Source organism: Dermochelys coriacea, chromosome 9 (assembly GCF_009764565.3).
Source record: "Dermochelys coriacea isolate rDerCor1 chromosome 9, rDerCor1.pri.v4, whole genome shotgun sequence".
Lineage (NCBI taxonomy): Eukaryota > Metazoa > Chordata > Testudines > Dermochelyidae > Dermochelys > Dermochelys coriacea.
In genome coordinates, this window is record NC_050076.1 from 75,551,256 (window position 1) to 75,570,209 (window position 18,954).

General features: G+C 38.4%; 1 protein-coding gene across 1 annotated transcript in view; it reads right to left on the minus strand.

The window, feature by feature from the left end:
• LOC119861898 (connector enhancer of kinase suppressor of ras 2-like) overlaps positions 1 to 18,954 on the minus strand; it is a 479,757-nt gene that overhangs the window by 314,368 nt on the left and 146,435 nt on the right. Inside the window, exon 5 of the mRNA XM_043492113.1 lies at positions 7,212 to 7,253. Coding sequence (XP_043348048.1) covers positions 7,212 to 7,253 — 42 coding nt within the window. The remainder of the gene's footprint in view (positions 1 to 7,211; positions 7,254 to 18,954) is intronic.

Consider the following 18,954-nt stretch of genomic DNA (forward strand, 5'->3'; position numbering starts at 1 on the left):
ACTCTCCAGTTGCACTGCTTCTAGCTGTGCTTGCAGAACACCATACTGCTTCTTGAGAGGGTCACATTCCTGAGCTCTCAGTCAATGCCTCAGAATACTTAACACACTTGTAGCTCACACTTGTTGCATCAGATGAAGTGAGCTGTAGCTCACGAAAGCTTATGCTCAAATAAATTTGTTAGTCTCTAAGGTGCCACAAGTCCTCCTTTTCTTTTTTACTTGTAGCTCAGTGACCTTGTCTCTCAGTTCTTATATCTCACCCTCCTGCACATCCTTGAGTTCAGTTTTATATTTATATTTTACATTCTAGTTTCATTGCTTCATTTTGTTTCACAAAAGCTCTGGCTGCTACTATCAAACCCTGAACAACCACAGCTTTTACCCTTTTCTTAGTTAAGGAAGTTGCTTTCCAGCGGATTAGCCACCTCAAGTGAATTCTAGCTTCGTAGGATGTCCACCACTTTAAGAGGACCCACATTATGTAGATAATTTATCTACATAGATCCCCAGTGACTCCATTGTCTCTTTAAAATGCCTTAAACCCCTCAATACTCTTAGGTAATGGTCTCTGGGATATTGGCCGTCAGCCCAATCTGCAAACTTCCTGGCTTGCCAGAATATTGGATTGAGGTTCACTTACTCAGCAGATGGATCTAACAAATATTTATTAAAGCAAAACACTCATTGGAGTAGTGCTCAATTACTCATGAGTGGGAAGCTTATCAGGACGATCTCATCACATTCACCTCCAGCACTGGACAAAATAGCTTCAACTTCAGTTTTTTATGCAAACTTATTTATAACTTTTTGTCATCTTTTCTCTCACACACACACACACACACACACACACACACACACACACACACAAATAAATTACTCTCCTCCCCTCTCAGTACAGGTTTAGAATTAGTTCAAACCAGTCTTTTCTAGCTTTTTAGTTACTTTATCTTTCTTCTTCTTTCAAACATGATTACTGTGCAATTTCTTACACATATGCAACACTAAACTGATTATTCTGCAATTTTTACACATACGCAGTTCTACTTATGCTTACATTATTAAATGTCATCATAACAGTCTGTTAAAATCCACAGCAGACTTCTGTCAGGCCTAAATGTGTCTTCACTCCCAACACACTGAACCTGTGCTCTGGGAGTCCGCCAAAAGTATCCCTTTCTTTTGTTCTTTCTTTGTCCTCTGAGCAGTCAAGTTTTCCCACACTGCATCATGAACAAAATGCTAGAGCAATCATGTTTTAGGAGGGTGCTAGGAAATCTGGGATATGGGTGGTTGGACTCAAGCCCTCATAATGCAGTGTAGATGCTGGAGCCTTAGGTTGGGAATCAAAAATTCTTAACCTGGATTTACAAATGAGTGTAGATGCTCATGCCAGAGGCTAACAAACGCAGGATCTGCTAACTCAGATTCTACATGCCCTGGGTTTACATTGCAGCGTAGACATACCCTAAGAGACTGTGCCATTGTTTGTATTTCAGAGTAGCAGCCGTGTTGGTCTGTATTCACAAAAACAAAAGGAGTACTTGTGGCACCTTAGAGACTAACAAATTTATTTGAGCATAAGCTTTCGTGAGCTACAGCTCACTTCATCGGAGGCATCTGTAGCTCACGAAAGCTTATGCTCAAATAAATTTGTTAGTCTCTAAGGTGCCACAAGTACTCCTTTTGTTTTTGCCATTGTTTGTGTTGTATTCCACAGATTTGCATTCTAGCATTTAGCTCCAGTGATTTTTGGGTGAGAGGGGAAGGATGGGCTGTATCTCAGGAACTCTATGCTCAAACAACCCCACATTTGGACCACTAATCTTACTCTAGCCCCTCTAGTGCACTACAATTTTAAAGACAATAGAAGGAAGCACATGAATTTAGAATACTCCGAAAAGTCAGCTGTTAAACAGCAAGTTCATCTTAACCTTAACTATAATGGTGTTGCCACCCCATTATAACAACTGTAATTATGCAAACTAACATAAGGGTTAATCAGATTTCAGTGCAAAAGCTAATTCCTTTGACCATTGTACGGGACTGCACAATTGCCTCAGGGGTATTATGTGGCTTTTTTGTTGTGTCTTACTCCAATTTATCAGGTACTGACCACTGGTAGAAAACAGAAGATTGGATTTGCACATGATTGACCAATACTCTAACCAAGAAAGATAAAACCTGTGGAAAATTAGTCCTCGGTAATAGAAATGCAGCGGACGTTATATAATCTGTGTAAATACTGAGACTGTGGGCTTCTCTACATTCTTTTCTACATGCCCAAGCATCCGAGTAGTGACGAAAGCAGCAAGTGCAATATTTCTGCTGAGGAAGCATATTCGGAAGGCACCTGCAGCTGGAATTGCAAATTGCGTGCAGAGAGACATTTCAAACTGCATAAGACTTCAGGTCCTTTTAGAAGTCCCCCTCCAGAAACAGGTTTGCAATAGTAAACTCATTTCTAAGAAGTCATGGCACAATTTCTGAATCCAACTGCACATCAATGGCTTACTACATATTTTAATTCTGGTTGGAAGCAGTGTACGTAAAAGAGGATTTTAAAAAATCCCAAAAAACAAAACAGACCTTTTGGTTAGAACCTCTCAAAAGCATATCAAAACCTGCAAATCCTCTGAAAATGTCCCCTAATCCATAGGATGCAACTCTTTCTGTGCCATCACAACTTTTCTTTTCCTATATCTTGAGGAAAGAGAGAGCACCCTTGACACCCAGAGCATCATGCATCTTTAGGGGAGATGATGTACTCTCTTTAAGCAGCTGACTTTCACACACGTCTCTTCCCCCCATATCCCTCCAGCCATTAAACTTGTTTGGGTAGAACCTGTGGGGTATTCTATGTGCTAATTGGCAAGGTATTGACAGGTAAAGTGCCAGATTATCTGCTGTGCTTCCATGACACAATGTTTAAATCTCCTATGCTCAGAAGCCCCAGAGTGCACTATCCTACAGTGCAGTGAGATACTTCTAAATGGATTTGACACCAAAAATTAAGTATTGGTGATCAGTTCTAGGATCAAACTTTTCAAAACATCTAAAGGTTTGGGTTTAATTTGATTCAAAGAACAGGAAATTGTTCAGTCTGATTCTTATCTGCTCCTAACTAATCTAGCTAGCTCTAATTATTTTTAATTTGTTTCCATGTATGTTTTTGTATTAAACAGCATAAAATTAATAAGAAAATATGCATTTGCATGCTGAAGTTATTTAAAAATGTTCTGAGAGCTTCTAGTATCAAAAATGTTATATAAAAATGGTATTACCTTGTTATTTTCTGGATTGTTTTTAAAAATATCAAGTTAACACTGTTGATTATTTCCAGTCCTTTAAAATAGAACACTTAAAATAAAACATTTAAACCATTCTATATGGCTGGAGACAGACAAGGATGGGCAGACTGAAAACTAGAGAGAAAAGAACCAGGAGGAATTCCAAACAGCCATACGTTTCCAAGCCTTACTGTGTCCTCAGTGTGGAAACTACAGAAGATATCGCTGACGATCCAGCTGTTTGACTGGAACAGAGAGATGTGCGCCACACACCTGTGGATGACTAGTCAGTCCAACCCATAGGAAAGATCAAGCATCTCCACAAAGAGATATCCAACCATTCAAGAATACAGACAGACAATACTGGTTGGAGATTCTATATCAAGAAGAATGGGAAAAACATTCTGCAAAGGACAGGCAGACAACAGAACAGTGTGCTGTCTTCCTGGAGCCAAGACATGAAACATGACTAAGATTGGACAGCTTTCTGAAGTGTGTGGGGAGGTAAGAATCTGCTGGTGATGGTGAATATGGATACTAATGATGCTGCTTCACAGGATACCTCACAGATTACACATGACTTTAAGGGAACTCGGAAAGGTGCTGAAGAAAAACGTCCCAGTGATCTTCTTGGAGAACTCCCGTCCTGGGAGTGAAGGAAGAGAGAAGATTCTGGAAGTGAACCACTGGCAAGATAACCAGTGTCAGGTGGAGGATTCTGGTTTTGTGGAACATTAGTCCACCTTCTGTGGGAAGAGAAAAGTTTGAATGGCTTCCATCTCAGTAGCAGGGAAACCAATCTTCATGGAAACAGGCTGGCTAGACTAGTTAGGAAGACATAAAATTAACAATAAAAGGGGAGGGTGAAAAGAGTGGGCAAAAGAGGAGGGGGAATAGCACTCTGTCAAAAATGGCATTACCTGTTTCCAAGTTCCTGACAACTTGGAAACAAATGATGTTGAATGCTTATGGAACAATGTTTTGACTGATACATTACAAGATGGAGTGTTAGTTGGTGTCTGCTACACACCACTAAATCACACTAGAGAATAAGATGACCTATCTATAAAGCACCTGTTCATTATGTGGATAGGAAAAAAAAAGCTGCACTACCATAGACTTCAATCTGAGTGACATGTGCTGTAAATTTCATGCTGCCAGTATGAATTTCAGAAATTTATAAATGACAATTTCCTAACTCAAAAAGTGTTGTATCCAACATGGAGGACTTTTACATTAGATCTCATCTTGACAGATAAAGAGGAATTGATCATAAAACTAAAAATTAGTGGCAGCATATGTACCAGTGATTGTGACTGGGTTACACTTGTAATGTGCAAACAGAATAAAGTCCAAACCATAATATATATACTTGGTGCTTTAAAATGGTCAATTCATAAAGATGAAAAACAAGTATAAGCAGATCAGTTGAGAAAAGGAATTTAAACGAAAAAAATGTCAATGTTAATTGGGAACTGTCTCAGAACATTTTACTAGAGGCCCAAAACAGGCATTATCCCATAACTGAGAAAGAAGGCCACACTGATTTAAAAAAAACTCAACAAACCTGGCTTACAGGAGAAGTGAAAGCAGCTAATAATTTTAAATATATATAACAAATGGAAGAAAGAAGTTGATGGTGATGAATATAAAACAGAAGCTAGCAATAGTAGAAAGTTGACAATGGAAGCAAAAGGACTCAAAGAGAGACTTATGGCCAGCAGAGTTAAGAACCATAGGAATGCTACTGGTCCATTATTAAATGAAGTGTTAGAACTGTCAATAATAAAGCAGAAAAGGCAGAACTGTTCAATAAATATTTCTGTCTGTATTTGGGAAAAAGTCAGATGATATATTCAGATCATATATTGTGGATGAAATACTTTCCTTTTCAACAGTCTCTACAGAGGGTGATACACAGCACTAACTGAAGCTAGATATTTTAAAATCAGCAGGTCTGAATAACTTGTATCTGAGAGTTTTAAAAGAACTGGCCATGAAATTCTGTGGACCATCAGCATTGCTTTTCAATAAGTCTTGGAACACTGGGAAAGTTCCAGAGGCCTGGAAGAAACCTAATGTGTGCCAATATTTAAAAAGGATAACTGGAAAAAGCTGGATAATTATAGACCCATCAGCCTGACATAGGTCCCAGGCAAAATATGGGAATGGCTGTTAAATGACTCAAAGAATTAAAATAAGATAATGTAATAAATGCCAATCAACATGGGTTTATGGAAAACAGACCTTGTCAAACTAACTAGCTTCTTTTGAGGTTACAAATGTTGCTGATAAAAGGTAATACTTAGAGTTTTGTAAGTCATTTGACTTGGTATCATGACATTTTGATAAAGAAAATAGAATGATACAAAAATCAGTGTGACACATTAAATGGATTAAATAGTGGCTAACTGTAAATAGCGAATCATTATCGAGTATTTCTAGTGGGTCCAGAAGGGATCAATTCTTGGCCCTATTCTGTAACTTTTTTTTTTTAATCAATTATCTGGAAGAAAACATTGCATCATTACTGATAAAGTGTGCATATGACAAAGATTGGAGGAGTGGTAAATACTGAAGATGACAGGTTTCAGAGTAGCAGCCATGTTAGTCTGTATTCGCAAAAAGAAAAGGACTTTTCTTAGAGACTAACAAATTTATTAGAGCATAAGCTTTCGTGAGCTACAGCTCACTTCATCGGAAGATGACGGGTCACTGTTAAAGAGCAGTCTGGATGCTGGGCACAAGCAAACAATACACATTTGAAACACAGGCAAATGTAAAGTCACATCTAGGAACAAAGAATGTCAGCCATATTTATGGGATGGTAGAATCTACACTGGGAAGCAGTGACTCTGAAAAGGATTTCAGGGTCCTGGTGGACAATCAGCTGAACATGAGCTGTGGCCAAAAAGATTAATGTGATCCTTAGATGCATAAATAGGGGAATATCAAGTAGAAATAGAGAGGTTATATTACCTCTGTATTTGTTGCTGGTCCAACTGCTACTGGAATACTGGGCCCACAGTTTTAGCACCACAATTCAACAAGGATGTTGATAAATTGGACACAGATTTTAGAGAGTCATGATATTGCCTTCTGACCTTAGTTTAACCTCTTGCACATTGCAGGCCACACAACTTAGCTCAACCACTCCTTTAATAGACCCTTAACTTCTGGCTAAGTAACTGAAGACCTCACATCATGATTTAAAGACTTGAAGTTACAGAGAATTTACGCTAGTTTAAATTTGCAAGTGCATGCTGCAGAGGAAGATGATGGTGAAAAAGATGGTTCAGAGAAGAGCCACAAGAATGTTTAAAGCACTGGAAAATATACCTCTCAGTGATAGTCTTAAGGAGTTCAATCTGTCTAATTTAAGAAGAAGAAAATTAAGGGGTGAGTTGGTCACAAGATCTATATGGGGAGGGATCTATATGGGAAATATAAATTTGGTAACAGAGGGCTCTTCAGTCCAAAAGTCAAAAATATAACAAGATCCAACTTCTGGAAGCTGAAGCTAGCCAAATGCAAACTAGAAATAAGGTACAAATTTTTAACAGTGAAGGTAAATAACTACTGGAACAAAATTTACCCAAGGTTTTAGTGGATTATCTACCAATGGAAATGATTTTAAAATCAAGATTGCATGTTTTTCTGAAACATATGCTCTAGTTCAAACAGATATTCAGGGAAGTCCTATGGCCTGGGTTACACAGGTCAGATTAGATGATTACAATGATCCCTTTTGATTTTATAATCTACAAAACTCTTACTCTTAGTGACTAGTGTCATCCATTACCATTTGCCACTGCCAAATTCCTTATTTTCCTACACTAGATTTAAAAATGTACTGCAAGTCTTGGAAATGAAGAGGTATATAGCTGTACATAGTTTAAAAGCAGGAACAATAAGATTACTTACCACATGAAGAATTTTATTTTCTGTTTCGTATACTGTGCAATCCTATAGCAAAGAAAAAAAATTAGTGAGATTTAAAATCTTAGCCCTACACACATGAACTATTATTTTTCTTTTTAGTAATAATTTAACACTTTACACTGTTAGAATATGTCTCTTGCATTCACACACACACACACAGAGTGAAGTCATCTCTCCACGCTTTACATGAATGTCTAAAGGTTATTCTGTTTTCTCTGGGAAACTTCACTGCAGTAACTTCTCATTAGCCTTAGGGATCTATTCTATTTATAGGGCTATAGTTTTTGTTCTTTGTAATCAGAACTGCGCACCTATATCAGGGGGAGAACAGATCATTAATATAAGCAGAGATATGTACGCAGAAATGCACCATCATGTCAATGTTAGTGGCCATTTAGACCTAGACAGACATGCCCTAGTCCTCAAGTTCTCAATCAGGCAAAAAAAGTTTTGACTAAAATATCTTTTCTTTAGTGAAGACTGTAGTGTCAGGTCCACAGCCAGTGAGTACCCCTCTCCCTGCCCACTTTTTATTTATTTATTATTAAATATGTACCAGATGACATGACTGAACGATGGGATGACAAGGTGTTTCAGGGAATACTTTAATTTTTAAGTCTTGCTTGACCTTCACCAGATTGCAGGTACCAGATCTGACCAAGAGGGGTCTTCTGCTTTGAGCTCAAATGCATTATATATCACAACAAGTTGCTATATTTTTGGACATTTACATGTGAAAAGGCAGATATCCCATCTTGAGTTATATTTACAGATTTCTGTGAAACAAAAGCAGATTATTGTTATTCATTATTTATATTAACATAGCTGCTAGGAGCCCTCGTCAGGGACTAGGATCACATCTTGCTAAGTACTGTTCAAACACTGAACAAAAGGATGACCCCTGCCCCCAAGACCTTATAACCTAATTATGTCAAAGAAACTCATACCACAGATACTATAGTAACAATATAAAAAAAAAAACCCACATTACCTCAAGGTCAGTTTTTCAAAAAAGCCATAATTTTTTGCCCATAGTTTTGGGTACACAAGGGTTTCTCAATCTTTTTTCTTAGAAAGAACTACATTTTAATAGAGAGACTGTCTCACAGATAGCTCTTCACAAACCACAGTAGTATCTAAGCTTGAGTTTAGCATACAGTGAGGCAAACCATGTTGGAAAGACATGTGACACTGTTGAGATAACAGTAATAAGTACATAAAAATAGATTACTCTTAGGGACCCTTTTTAATGGCCTCTAATTTTGCATTTAAAACTCAATCATTTGCTCCTGGAAAAGATAAAATGTGTGTGAAAACGTATTTGATCTTCCAAATCTAGCCCTCCGTCTTCTATGTGGTTTGTGCATATTAAAACTATTTTGTGAACAACACTGTCTTTTGCAAAAGAAATATTTGTGAAGGCAATGTTGTAGGCACATATTTAGATGACACAATTACTCTACTTAGAAAATGTTGCTCTTACAAGTCAAAAAGTAGCACAACTGTACTAACTATTTTATTCTGAAAAAAAAAAAAAAAAAAAGAAAAATCCTTAATGCACTCAACCATAAATATAGCACAATGGAATTACATGCACCTGGATTTGTGATGCTCTTCATTTAGAAGAGAGTTGCATTTCTCTGTCATTTCCCTGACAGCAGAGATGTTATGGTTTACAAAGCCAGCAGGATTTGCTCACACTGGAATTGAGGTTGCCACTGAAAATAGTGACAGGGATTAGTTTTCATATTTCTTGTTGACAGATTTTTTTCTAATAGAATCCATGAATTCTCCACCATTTTATTTTAAAGGTAGGTGAAATACTGACCCTAATTAAACTACTTGGCATTGCCTCTTAAATGGTAAACGGATAGGAAAGAAGGGGACTGTCAGCTTTATTCAGTGCAAAGATGTTATAATTGCAAATGCCCACAAAGAGGTAAATAAAATGTACCTATTTATTTTTTGGATGGATGGGAGTTGCTTACAGGAAGAGAACAGATTATCTTGGATATGAAAAGGAAATAAAGGTCCAAAATGTTCCTGTCTCTTGTGCAGTTATACAGGAAGGGCTTGTGGAGCCTCTTCTCTGTGTGTTCTCTGCATGGATCAGAAGCAACTGTAGTCCCATCACTTAGGGCCCACAGAAAGGAGCAGGCTTCTCCTTCCCAAGGGCTAGTGCAACATGTGGACACATCTGGGATCAGGCCTCCTGAAGAGCAATCCCTCACCAAGCTCCCTTTGACAGAATGGCTCCATGTTACTCTAACAAATGCCTGAACACCACAATCTGGATCAAAATCTGTTTTGGCAGTAGATTTCTAAATACCTAAGAAATGCATTCACACTTCTTATCTCATTTATCATAGCAAGGATAATGAAACTTGTCACTCTTGGTCAAAGGCTACTACTCCCTCAGCTCGCACTTTGATTGAATGCCATTACAGGTGGTTGGTCTGTTAAGTGTTTTTCACTAGACCAAGCACATACTTTGATTTCCAAGAATAGAGTTTAGGGAGAACATAAACCCTAATTATAAAAAATTAAAATATTGAATATTTGCAGGTCAGATCAAATTATCCATCACCACAACAATGAAACAGCCCTGTCTTCATCTCTCTTTTCATGACAATATGCTTCAGAGCAACCAGATTTCTGCCCAACAGAGTTACATACAATATTAATACCAGGCAGTTACATGCTCAGCTTACGAAGCTGAAGACATGGGTTTTAGATAGTAATGTTGAACAGCATGGCATAAAGATATATGGACACAGGCATGCTGCACAAGCCATAAAATACCATTTTATATCCTACTGATAGAAGCAGCAAAACATTTGGGGTCAGATAAGACTATACAAGTGTCAAAACCAATTTTTTCCCCTCTAGTGTAATTAGACCAGTTTTGAAAATGTCACCTCATTAAAGGTTCCCCAAAAAGGAAGAGAAGCAATTGTGAAATGAAGATGGTATAGATAACATTTAATTATGATTTCCTAGCCAGAAATTAGAAGAAATTCTTTTAGAGTATCTTAAGTGTTTAATAAAATCTGAGAAAGAGAAAAATAATTTTGCTACTACACAGCTGAGGTACGATAGGGATTCTGGGGAAGCATGAAGGGGCCTGGGATTCCTCAACATGGCTAGCAACACATCTGAATTTTTCATTCTCCAGCAGAAAAAGTCAGTCCAGCAGCTACATAATCAGCTCTGCATATAATTTCTTGAAAGTAGTCAGATATATTTCCTTGAATGTAAACTTTATTCTTTTACTACACTCACACCCACTTCAAGGTCCCTTTACTCTAGGAGGATGGTGTAAAGGACCTTCAGTGTAAACAACTGGTAGGCCCAACTGCTGTATCCCATTAGAAAAAAGGAAATTACCACTTCCTTATTACTAACACTGACGATTCACTAAACGTGGGCCCTTAAATCTGTCACTGGTCAAGATGCGACTATTGTTCATGCTGTACTTCAGCCCAGTAACATGATTTGGGAAAATAATATTTTCTTTGCTTGAAACTTCTGGTGATTTAGAATGTTGATAGAGATAAATTTGTGAGCAGACTGTAGATTCAGTAGGTAAGAGATGGTTACTCACCTTGTACAATAATGGAGGTTCTTTGATATGCGAGTCCCTGTGGGTACTCCACTTCAGCTGATTGTACACCCTGAACCTCTAGTCGGATAATTTTGACAGCAGTAACTGGCTGGGCCACACATGCGCTCTCCCCATCTCACACCTGCAGCAGCAATTAACTAGTGCTGCGTCTCCCACTCACACCCCCTCCAGTTCCTTCTCTACCGCAGAGGAATTAATTAGAACTCCGAAGTAGAGGAAAGGAAGGTGGGTACAGGAGCACCCACAAGAGCTCACATTTCAAAGAACCTCAGTTACTGCACAAGCTGAGTAACCCTCTCCTTCAAGTGGAGTCCCTGTGGGGTATATAGGTGGTGTGCGTGCCATGGTATGAAAAATACATCGTCACTGAATCCTGATCCCAAAAGACCCATGCTGGAGCAAAAAGCTGGATATGTGTTTTGTTTTGTGGCAAATAGGTTTATTGCGGGGAACCCCCATAATTGAAATATGCTCTAGATAATGCAGGTGTTGATTTTCCACTATGGTCATTTGAGAACCTGTGACTTAATGTGTCAGCCATGACATTCTGAGACTCCAGCAGGTAGGTGGCTGATATGGTTATGGTGTGTTGTATGCACTATGTCTAGAGTTTAATGGAGTCCATCCATAGGGAGTGCACAGACATTGCAGACTGCACGTCATTCCAGTACATTGACGTGGAGTGTTGATTCAGAAGGAGACCCTCTTCCCTGTACTGTGAGCTTGCCTAAGTGGGCACCCAACCTCAGTAGAGAGGCATCCCTTGTGATTATCAATTCTGGAGGAGGTTGAAGGAAAGGGACACCAGTGCAGATATTGTGTGGGTGAGTCCACCATTGTAATGAGTCCTTGACCTTCATTGGCATACTCAGAAGTTTGTTCAGATTGTGTTTGTGTGGTGTGAAAACCATCTTGAGCCAACCCTGCAAGCAGCGTATGTGCAGTCTGGCATGTTTCACCACATATGTGGTCGCCACCACGTGACCTAGTAGCTGAAGACAGGTCCTGGCTGATATCCTTGAGCTGTGCACTGAGGTTGATGAGGTTCATTAGAATAGTGAATCTCTGAAGAGGTTATGATGCTGTTGCTTTTAGATAATTTAGGTACATGCCAATAAAGTCTAGTTTCTGGACTAGAGTCAGTGTGGACTTTTGGGAGTTTATTTGTAGGCCGAGACTGGTGAAGAGCGACATTGTCGGATGCATAACTGCAATGGCTTCTGCCCGAGTGTGAGCCTTGATTAGACAGTCATCTAAGTAGAGATATATCATGACCCCATGCTTGTGAAGATGAGCTGCCGCCATAGTAAGGACTTTGGAAAACACTCAGTGGGTTCGTGGAGAGGTCAAAGGGTAGTAGTGTATATTGAAAATGATCCTGTCCCAGTACAAATTGAAGAAATGTCCTGTACATACGGCGTATAGTAATGTGAAAATGTGTCTTGCAGGTCGAGGGCTGCAAATCAATCCCCTTGATTCCAGTGTTGGAATGATTGTAGCTAACATAACCATTCTGAATCATTGTGTTCTGATGAATTTGTTTAGCTTCCGGAGACTGAGGATGGGTCTCCATCCTCCAGACTTCTTTTGAATTAAAAAATAATGGGAATAGAAGTGATGTACTGGAACTGGTTCTACTGTGGCCAGTTATAGGAGATGCTCCTGTCTCACTTCCTGTCTCAGCCAGGTTTCAGAATGGGTGAATGGGCGGGAAGGGCACAGAATTCTCATGTCACTGAAGTGGGGACAGAGGGAGCTATCACTTTTGCTACTGCTATTTGGCTAAATAGAGTTTTCTGCAAAGTTAGATTAAAGAGTACAGCAACACATTGGTCTATTTTTCAGGGTTGGATTAGGATATGGCAAAGGAAAAAGCTTGTTTTTTTAAAAAAACCTAAATGAAGCTTACAACTGGCAGAATGAAATGAAACCTAAAGCAGGGGATCCAGGGATTTTTTTTCCAGTACCTATGATTTTCTCCTATCTGTGACATTGCTGGTTTTCACATTTGCAGGATTTAGGTGTCTTTCAATAAGATGAATGAGGGAAGTTAAAAGTAATTTGTCCCAGAAGCAAAACAGCTACCTTAGTCAGGTCACATCAAGTAGGGAGAATGTGCACCATGCTGTCACAGAGAAGACAGGGTACTTAAAAACAACCTCTTCCACTCCCCAAATACTCAGCAGTTGCCTAGTGAGTATATTAACTATTATTTTTTCAGTTGCTTATAACAATTAATATCTCCATCCAACCCTATTCAAATTAAGCAATGCAAACACTTCAATGTGTGATTATGCAAAATTTCAAGTTTCAAAATTCAGTCATTTTTTTCCTGTAGTCCTCTTCCAAAATATATGCTTAGAATTTCTTTATAAATGACAATAGTCTTTTCCTACACTCCTATGACTCAAAAGTGATTCAAGACCTTTTGCTCAAACTTAAAAAAAAATAAATGGTGAAAGTCCAAAGATGGAAAATTGCAGCCCAAGGGCTAATGTTGCAGAAAAGTGAATACCTGGAATTACAGTGGATACTGATTAATCTAATACAACACTGCAAAAAGTATGCTCTGGAGTCACGAAGGAGCCATATGCCTAGATGGTTTGACTGAGTTTATGGGTGCTTTGCTTTGCTAGAGCAGCAAAAAGCAGCTGGAACTCACTGGTGAATCAATAGCATTTTTTTCCCCAAGTGTGTACTACCTATATTTGCTTTAATAAATATTCAGTATGCATGATGGAGTACATATCTTAATATACCACATCTCTGACTCAGAGCAGTAAAGAAGTTAGCTGTAGCTCACGAAAGCTTATGCTCTAATAAATTTGTTAGTCTCTAAGGTGCCACAAGTACTCCTTTTCTTTTTGCGAATACAGACTAACACGGCTGCTACTCTGAAACCAGCATAAAAAATGCGGGTTTTTGAGAAGAATTTTACACATACGCCCAGTAGACCTGAACAGTTCTCTTTAGCTGTGCTTCTTTGTCACACTAAAATAATGTCAGTTTTTCATCTTTTAGAACAATGAATGTATATATTTTAAATCAAAGTTATTTGCTTGGAAGATCTACATAACTATTCATTAGTGTCCTTTATTCTGAAGAGGAATTTGTGCAGTTCCCTAGTTGGTATTAATATAGGTTTTAAATCACCATAGAAAATTACATTATTTTTCATTTCTTGTTCTGACATGCTGTGTAGAGTTTCTGTGCTCTGTACCATATTTTGCGACAGAGATGGCAGTATTTCATTGGTGGATCTTTGTATAATCAGTTTAGTGTTAGCACACCCTTTGCTTTGGGGCACAGCTCTTTACGGAGCTCCCAAGGGGATGTTGGTATACCGCTGCACCCCTTAAGGAAGAGGTGGAGCCAGAGCTCCCTTCCCCTGTGTGGTGTAAGTGCGGTAAAAAGGGATATTTCCCTGTTGTCCTTCCTGAGTTGGCTTGTATTGCTAGTGAATGTGCAACGCCAACAGACCCTGGTCGGTGGGCAGGATTGAACCGGGGACCTCAGGAGCTTAGTCCATGAGCCTCTACCCCATGAGCTAAAAGCCAACTGACTTTTAGTCAAGGCTCTAGAGCAGACTCATTTAACTCCAAGTGGTCTTGGTGCCACTAGATGCGACAGAACACCACATCCAGAAGACGTGTGGGTTACAAATGCAACTATGACAACTGTGGCTGGCCTCTGCTCTGGGGACTCTCCCCTTTTGCACCTATACAAGGGCCAGTCAAAAAACAGGCATTAAGTGCTTTGGTATCGTTCAGGAAGAAAAGATATAGTTGTGTCTAGTTTTTAGATCATAGTTTTAAAAAACTGCTATATGCAATTGATTCTGTTAAAAATACAATAGCTAGGTAACTTATGACTGCTTTCCACAAAATACCAATCTTATCCCCATTATAGACCTTAGCTTCAAGCTTTACGTTTCAATCAAAACACTACAGAAATGTGTTTGCACTCACTACCTTCTAATAAAGAATTTAAAGGGAAAAATGGGACAACCTTAATTATAGTGGTGACACTGCTGGTTATAGCAAGAGAAGTTACATTCTTATTCATGCAGCTTGTAAATTCTATGTTAAAGGTTTGAGACCAAATATATATTTTTCAAGATTGTATGTGCCTGGGGAAGATGCCCCCATTTGCCACCAGAAGTCAAAAGCATTTTTTTTTTTTATGCACAGTAAAACTGAAGTAAGGCTGAATTCACTGAATCTTTGAACTTACTATCTCAACACCTTGACATCCTTTCGGTACAATAAAGGCTTTTGTGTGAATGCAGTTATTCCAAAAGAGTCTATTTCAACTTCCACACAAAGAGTTTCAAATAGTTATACCTGCCAAGACACCTGCCTCAAAACATAAAAATTTCTAAACAACATTTCCCTTTTCCTTAAACTTTAAATGATATATTCTTTGGGTTGAAATGTCAGCACGTTTCTTATGAATGAACCAACAGCCTGACAATCACATATTGTCAATTTTCTGTGTGACAGAAGACAATCAAATATATGTTTTGAACATGGCTTTATGGGGCTGCACCAACTGCAGAGAATTTTATGGAAAATAAAAATGCTGTCCATTTAAAATGCAATGGTGAATACATATTTTTAAAAGAAATGTACCATTTTGCTTTGTTAATTACATAAATGCTGTGTGAGATTCAATCACCTGTGAGAACTGCTTTGACTTGTATGAATTGCACTTTAAAAATGGCCTACTTCTCATTCAGTCCCAAATCTATACTTTACAATATGATTCCTATAAAATATTTGATTTTTACTCTGCTTATATATCTTAAATAGGTCTGCTAAATTTTTTATATTTGAAAATTTGGTGTGATTTTCTTAATTTAACTGCTTTTGCCCACTATAGTTCTGTAAATGAAAGAAACCTTCTGAGAATCATTTATTTTATATGACTGCTCAATTCACGAAAACTTAAGTAGTGGGAGACTCAGGCAAGCTTCTTAAGCCAAAGAAACTGGACTAGAAAGAATATGAAAACAGTCATTAAAATTCCACCTCTTCCCACTTTTGGTCAGAGCATAAATTCTGCAAGAACAGCCACCCTGTTGTGGTCTGTACTTTACTAAATGTGCTCCTGGCTCTAGCCTGAGCCAGGAATCGTGAACATAGATGAAAGTGATTATTTTTTAATTTCAACCACACAGTTTGAAACTACAAAAAAAAAGCTCACTATGAATTCTGAGCAACAATTTAGGAGGCTCTTATTTTAAGCCAAACCATGCATTTAAACCAAACCATTACATTCATGCAGTTGGTTTGCATCTTTTCACTGAGATTTCCTTTTGTGGGTCTCTTTTTCCTGGAGGGAATCCAAGAACTGTTTGAGAAATGAAAAGAGCTCAGTATGACAACACTATATGCAAGCAAGCAAGCAACAGAAACTTAATAGAATTATAATATTACCCAAGATGATGAAATTAGGAAATTCATTCTCCCTCAGTTTGTTGTCTTAGTATATATTGTTTTGAAACATGTAGCGCTATGGCCAGTCAGCTGTCAAGGCAGTATTTAGCTATGCTGTGGAATCAGATTCAGAAGGAATAAAAGTATGGTGTATTCAGTTATGTAAATGTCATGATTCTGTGTTCTGTCTTTAAATGCAGGAACTTTTCTGCTTGCTTGCCAGAAGTGGGGAAGGGAAACAGTACTGACAGGCATCTTAAAATGATTGTTACAAAGAGAGCACACAATATATTACTTTCTGTAGTAGTCATCTTAAACTGGCATTACGCATTGCTCCCAACAGGCAAGTAGAAGGTTCCCTACATTTAAAAGTGAAGAAGAAAGAAAGTAGAAATCACATGGGACTGAACCTCATCTCAGTTACACGAGTATAAATCACAAATTACTCCATTTTCAGTGGAGCTGCACAAGGGTCACACCAATCAGAGAAGAATCAAGCTCAGTACCTCCCTGAAGTGGGTCAACAGCCAGCTAGTCTAGTTATCACACAGTGGCTCCTCAGTTCTTTTCTATAGGCTTGTTCTAGAGTGGGCCCTGATGAGTCATATACAGGAGAGCTTCTCCCTCCTGTGTATTCCTCCTTCCCCCACTGGGGTTCTGTCATGACAGCATTGTGAGGCCCTCCCATTCCACTGGGTCCTGATTCAGGACCCTAAAGAGATGTTGCAGTGTCTGGACCACTTGTTGGTCCATCCCAAGTTACACGCCCCTGGTTACTTCCTTCTGGGCTATAGCTCCTTTAGGGGTGTGGTCACAGTTTTTGCAGTATCAGCATAGTCTGCCAGAGGGACAACGTCCCCTCCTTTGAGGTCGTTCTTGTATTCCCAACTCAAACCGGAAGGCGGGGGCTATATGAATCACAGCTTCCAGAGTGCCTTACCAAGTCTGTAGTCACTCTTCCCATAGCTCTAGGTGTTAGCCTCACTTGCTGGTACATCCTGTAACTCCTTTTCCCCCTGCCCCTGGGCTTCCAGTGTCCTTTTAAACTGTCCCACCACTGGAAAAGGTCTGCAACTCCTGAGGGGCGGGGTCTCCCTGGCCCAGTACTACCCCATGCCTTGCTCCAATTTAGTGTCTGGTCTTTGAACTCCCTCTGTTTACAAAGCTAAATACATCATAATAATGTCAGAAAATTTTAGGAACAGTAAAATGTCATTATGGACCTACAAAAATCAGTGTTTCCAGAGGAAGTTTGTTTTTCCACAAAAAGCTCATTTTCTAAAAGAAGACTGCTCCATGAACATTTTTGACCAGCTCTGACACAAAATAATTTGTCCTAAATTCTTTATCAAGACCAAATATCTAGATAATATTCCATAGCTTAGCTAATAAGAATATAAAATATTCCACTTGTTAGCATGAAAAATTTCCTTCGTTAGTAGTTTCTTTCCAAATTTTGAATTCTTCTATTGGGTTAGGTTTGACGTTTCCTCTTTTCCAATAACAAACAGCTAAATCCTCTTACTCATCTAGATTCTTGAGACCTATGAGGCACAGCAAAGAAACCATAGCATAGATAGCCCAATTCTGGGCTGCTTCAGGGACCACAGCAGACCTCAGCAAAGTGTAGGGATAGCCATGGAAGCCTTTCTAAGGCTTGGTCTACGCTACGTACTTTGGTATAGCCACGTTGCTCAGGGGTGTGAAAAATCCACATCACAGAGCGATGTAGCTATACCGAGCTTATTCTCCCCCCCATCAGTTTTTAGAAAAAATTAGTTCCAGTTTTAATTTTTTTTTTCTTGTACTGAAAGATGAGAACCAAAGAACTTAGGGATATAGAAGAATTTCTATTTGCGCTTCATGGTCAAGTATTCCTTTGACGTTTTTTCTGTATTCATACTGGCTTTTTTTCTACAGTACAAAAAGTATTCAATTAGTGTGGCTGGCAATGCCTAAGGCAGTTTTTTCCTACCAGTTTAACATACTTCAAACAGAATATCCATTTTATTAAATACTGCCTCCCTTTAACTCTTCAAATACCAAGACAACAAAATGATTAGAGCAAGGCTTAGAGTTTCACTTTAGAGCTAATGTTCCAATAAAAATTATTCCTTTAATTTAGATATCACAAATACAATGCAAGCTTCATTCTGAGTAAACAATTATTTCAGGTCAAAGACTAAACGACTTGTATGTATAGTAAACCTGAAATCTCTGTTTTGTAGAGCAGAATGAATTAATTTTTAGCAAAAAGAGTCTATGCTTATGTTGCATATTGAAGTTTATATTAGAATTTAAAGATGTTCTTTTTTTAATAGTGATTGGGATATATGTACATCTTCTAAAAGGTAAGACTTTTTCTACATCTGTCAGGTTTAAATAAGCATTTAAGACCACTTAGAGCATTACACTTAGAATATTATGGTGAATTATTTTCTTTTTGACCACAAGGTTTAACATGCATAGGGTTTCAGTCTATTTATTTTGCTTAGGAAATAAATGATAGCTAAAGTGTCACATTTATCCCTTACCAAAACATTGATTAGTGACATGTTTAAAGGTGGATTTTAACTTGGCGCTTTTATAATCATAGAATACCCATTATTTAGTTCTGTAAAATGGTAAAGTAAAGAGAACTACAAAATAGTAGTAGTGTTAT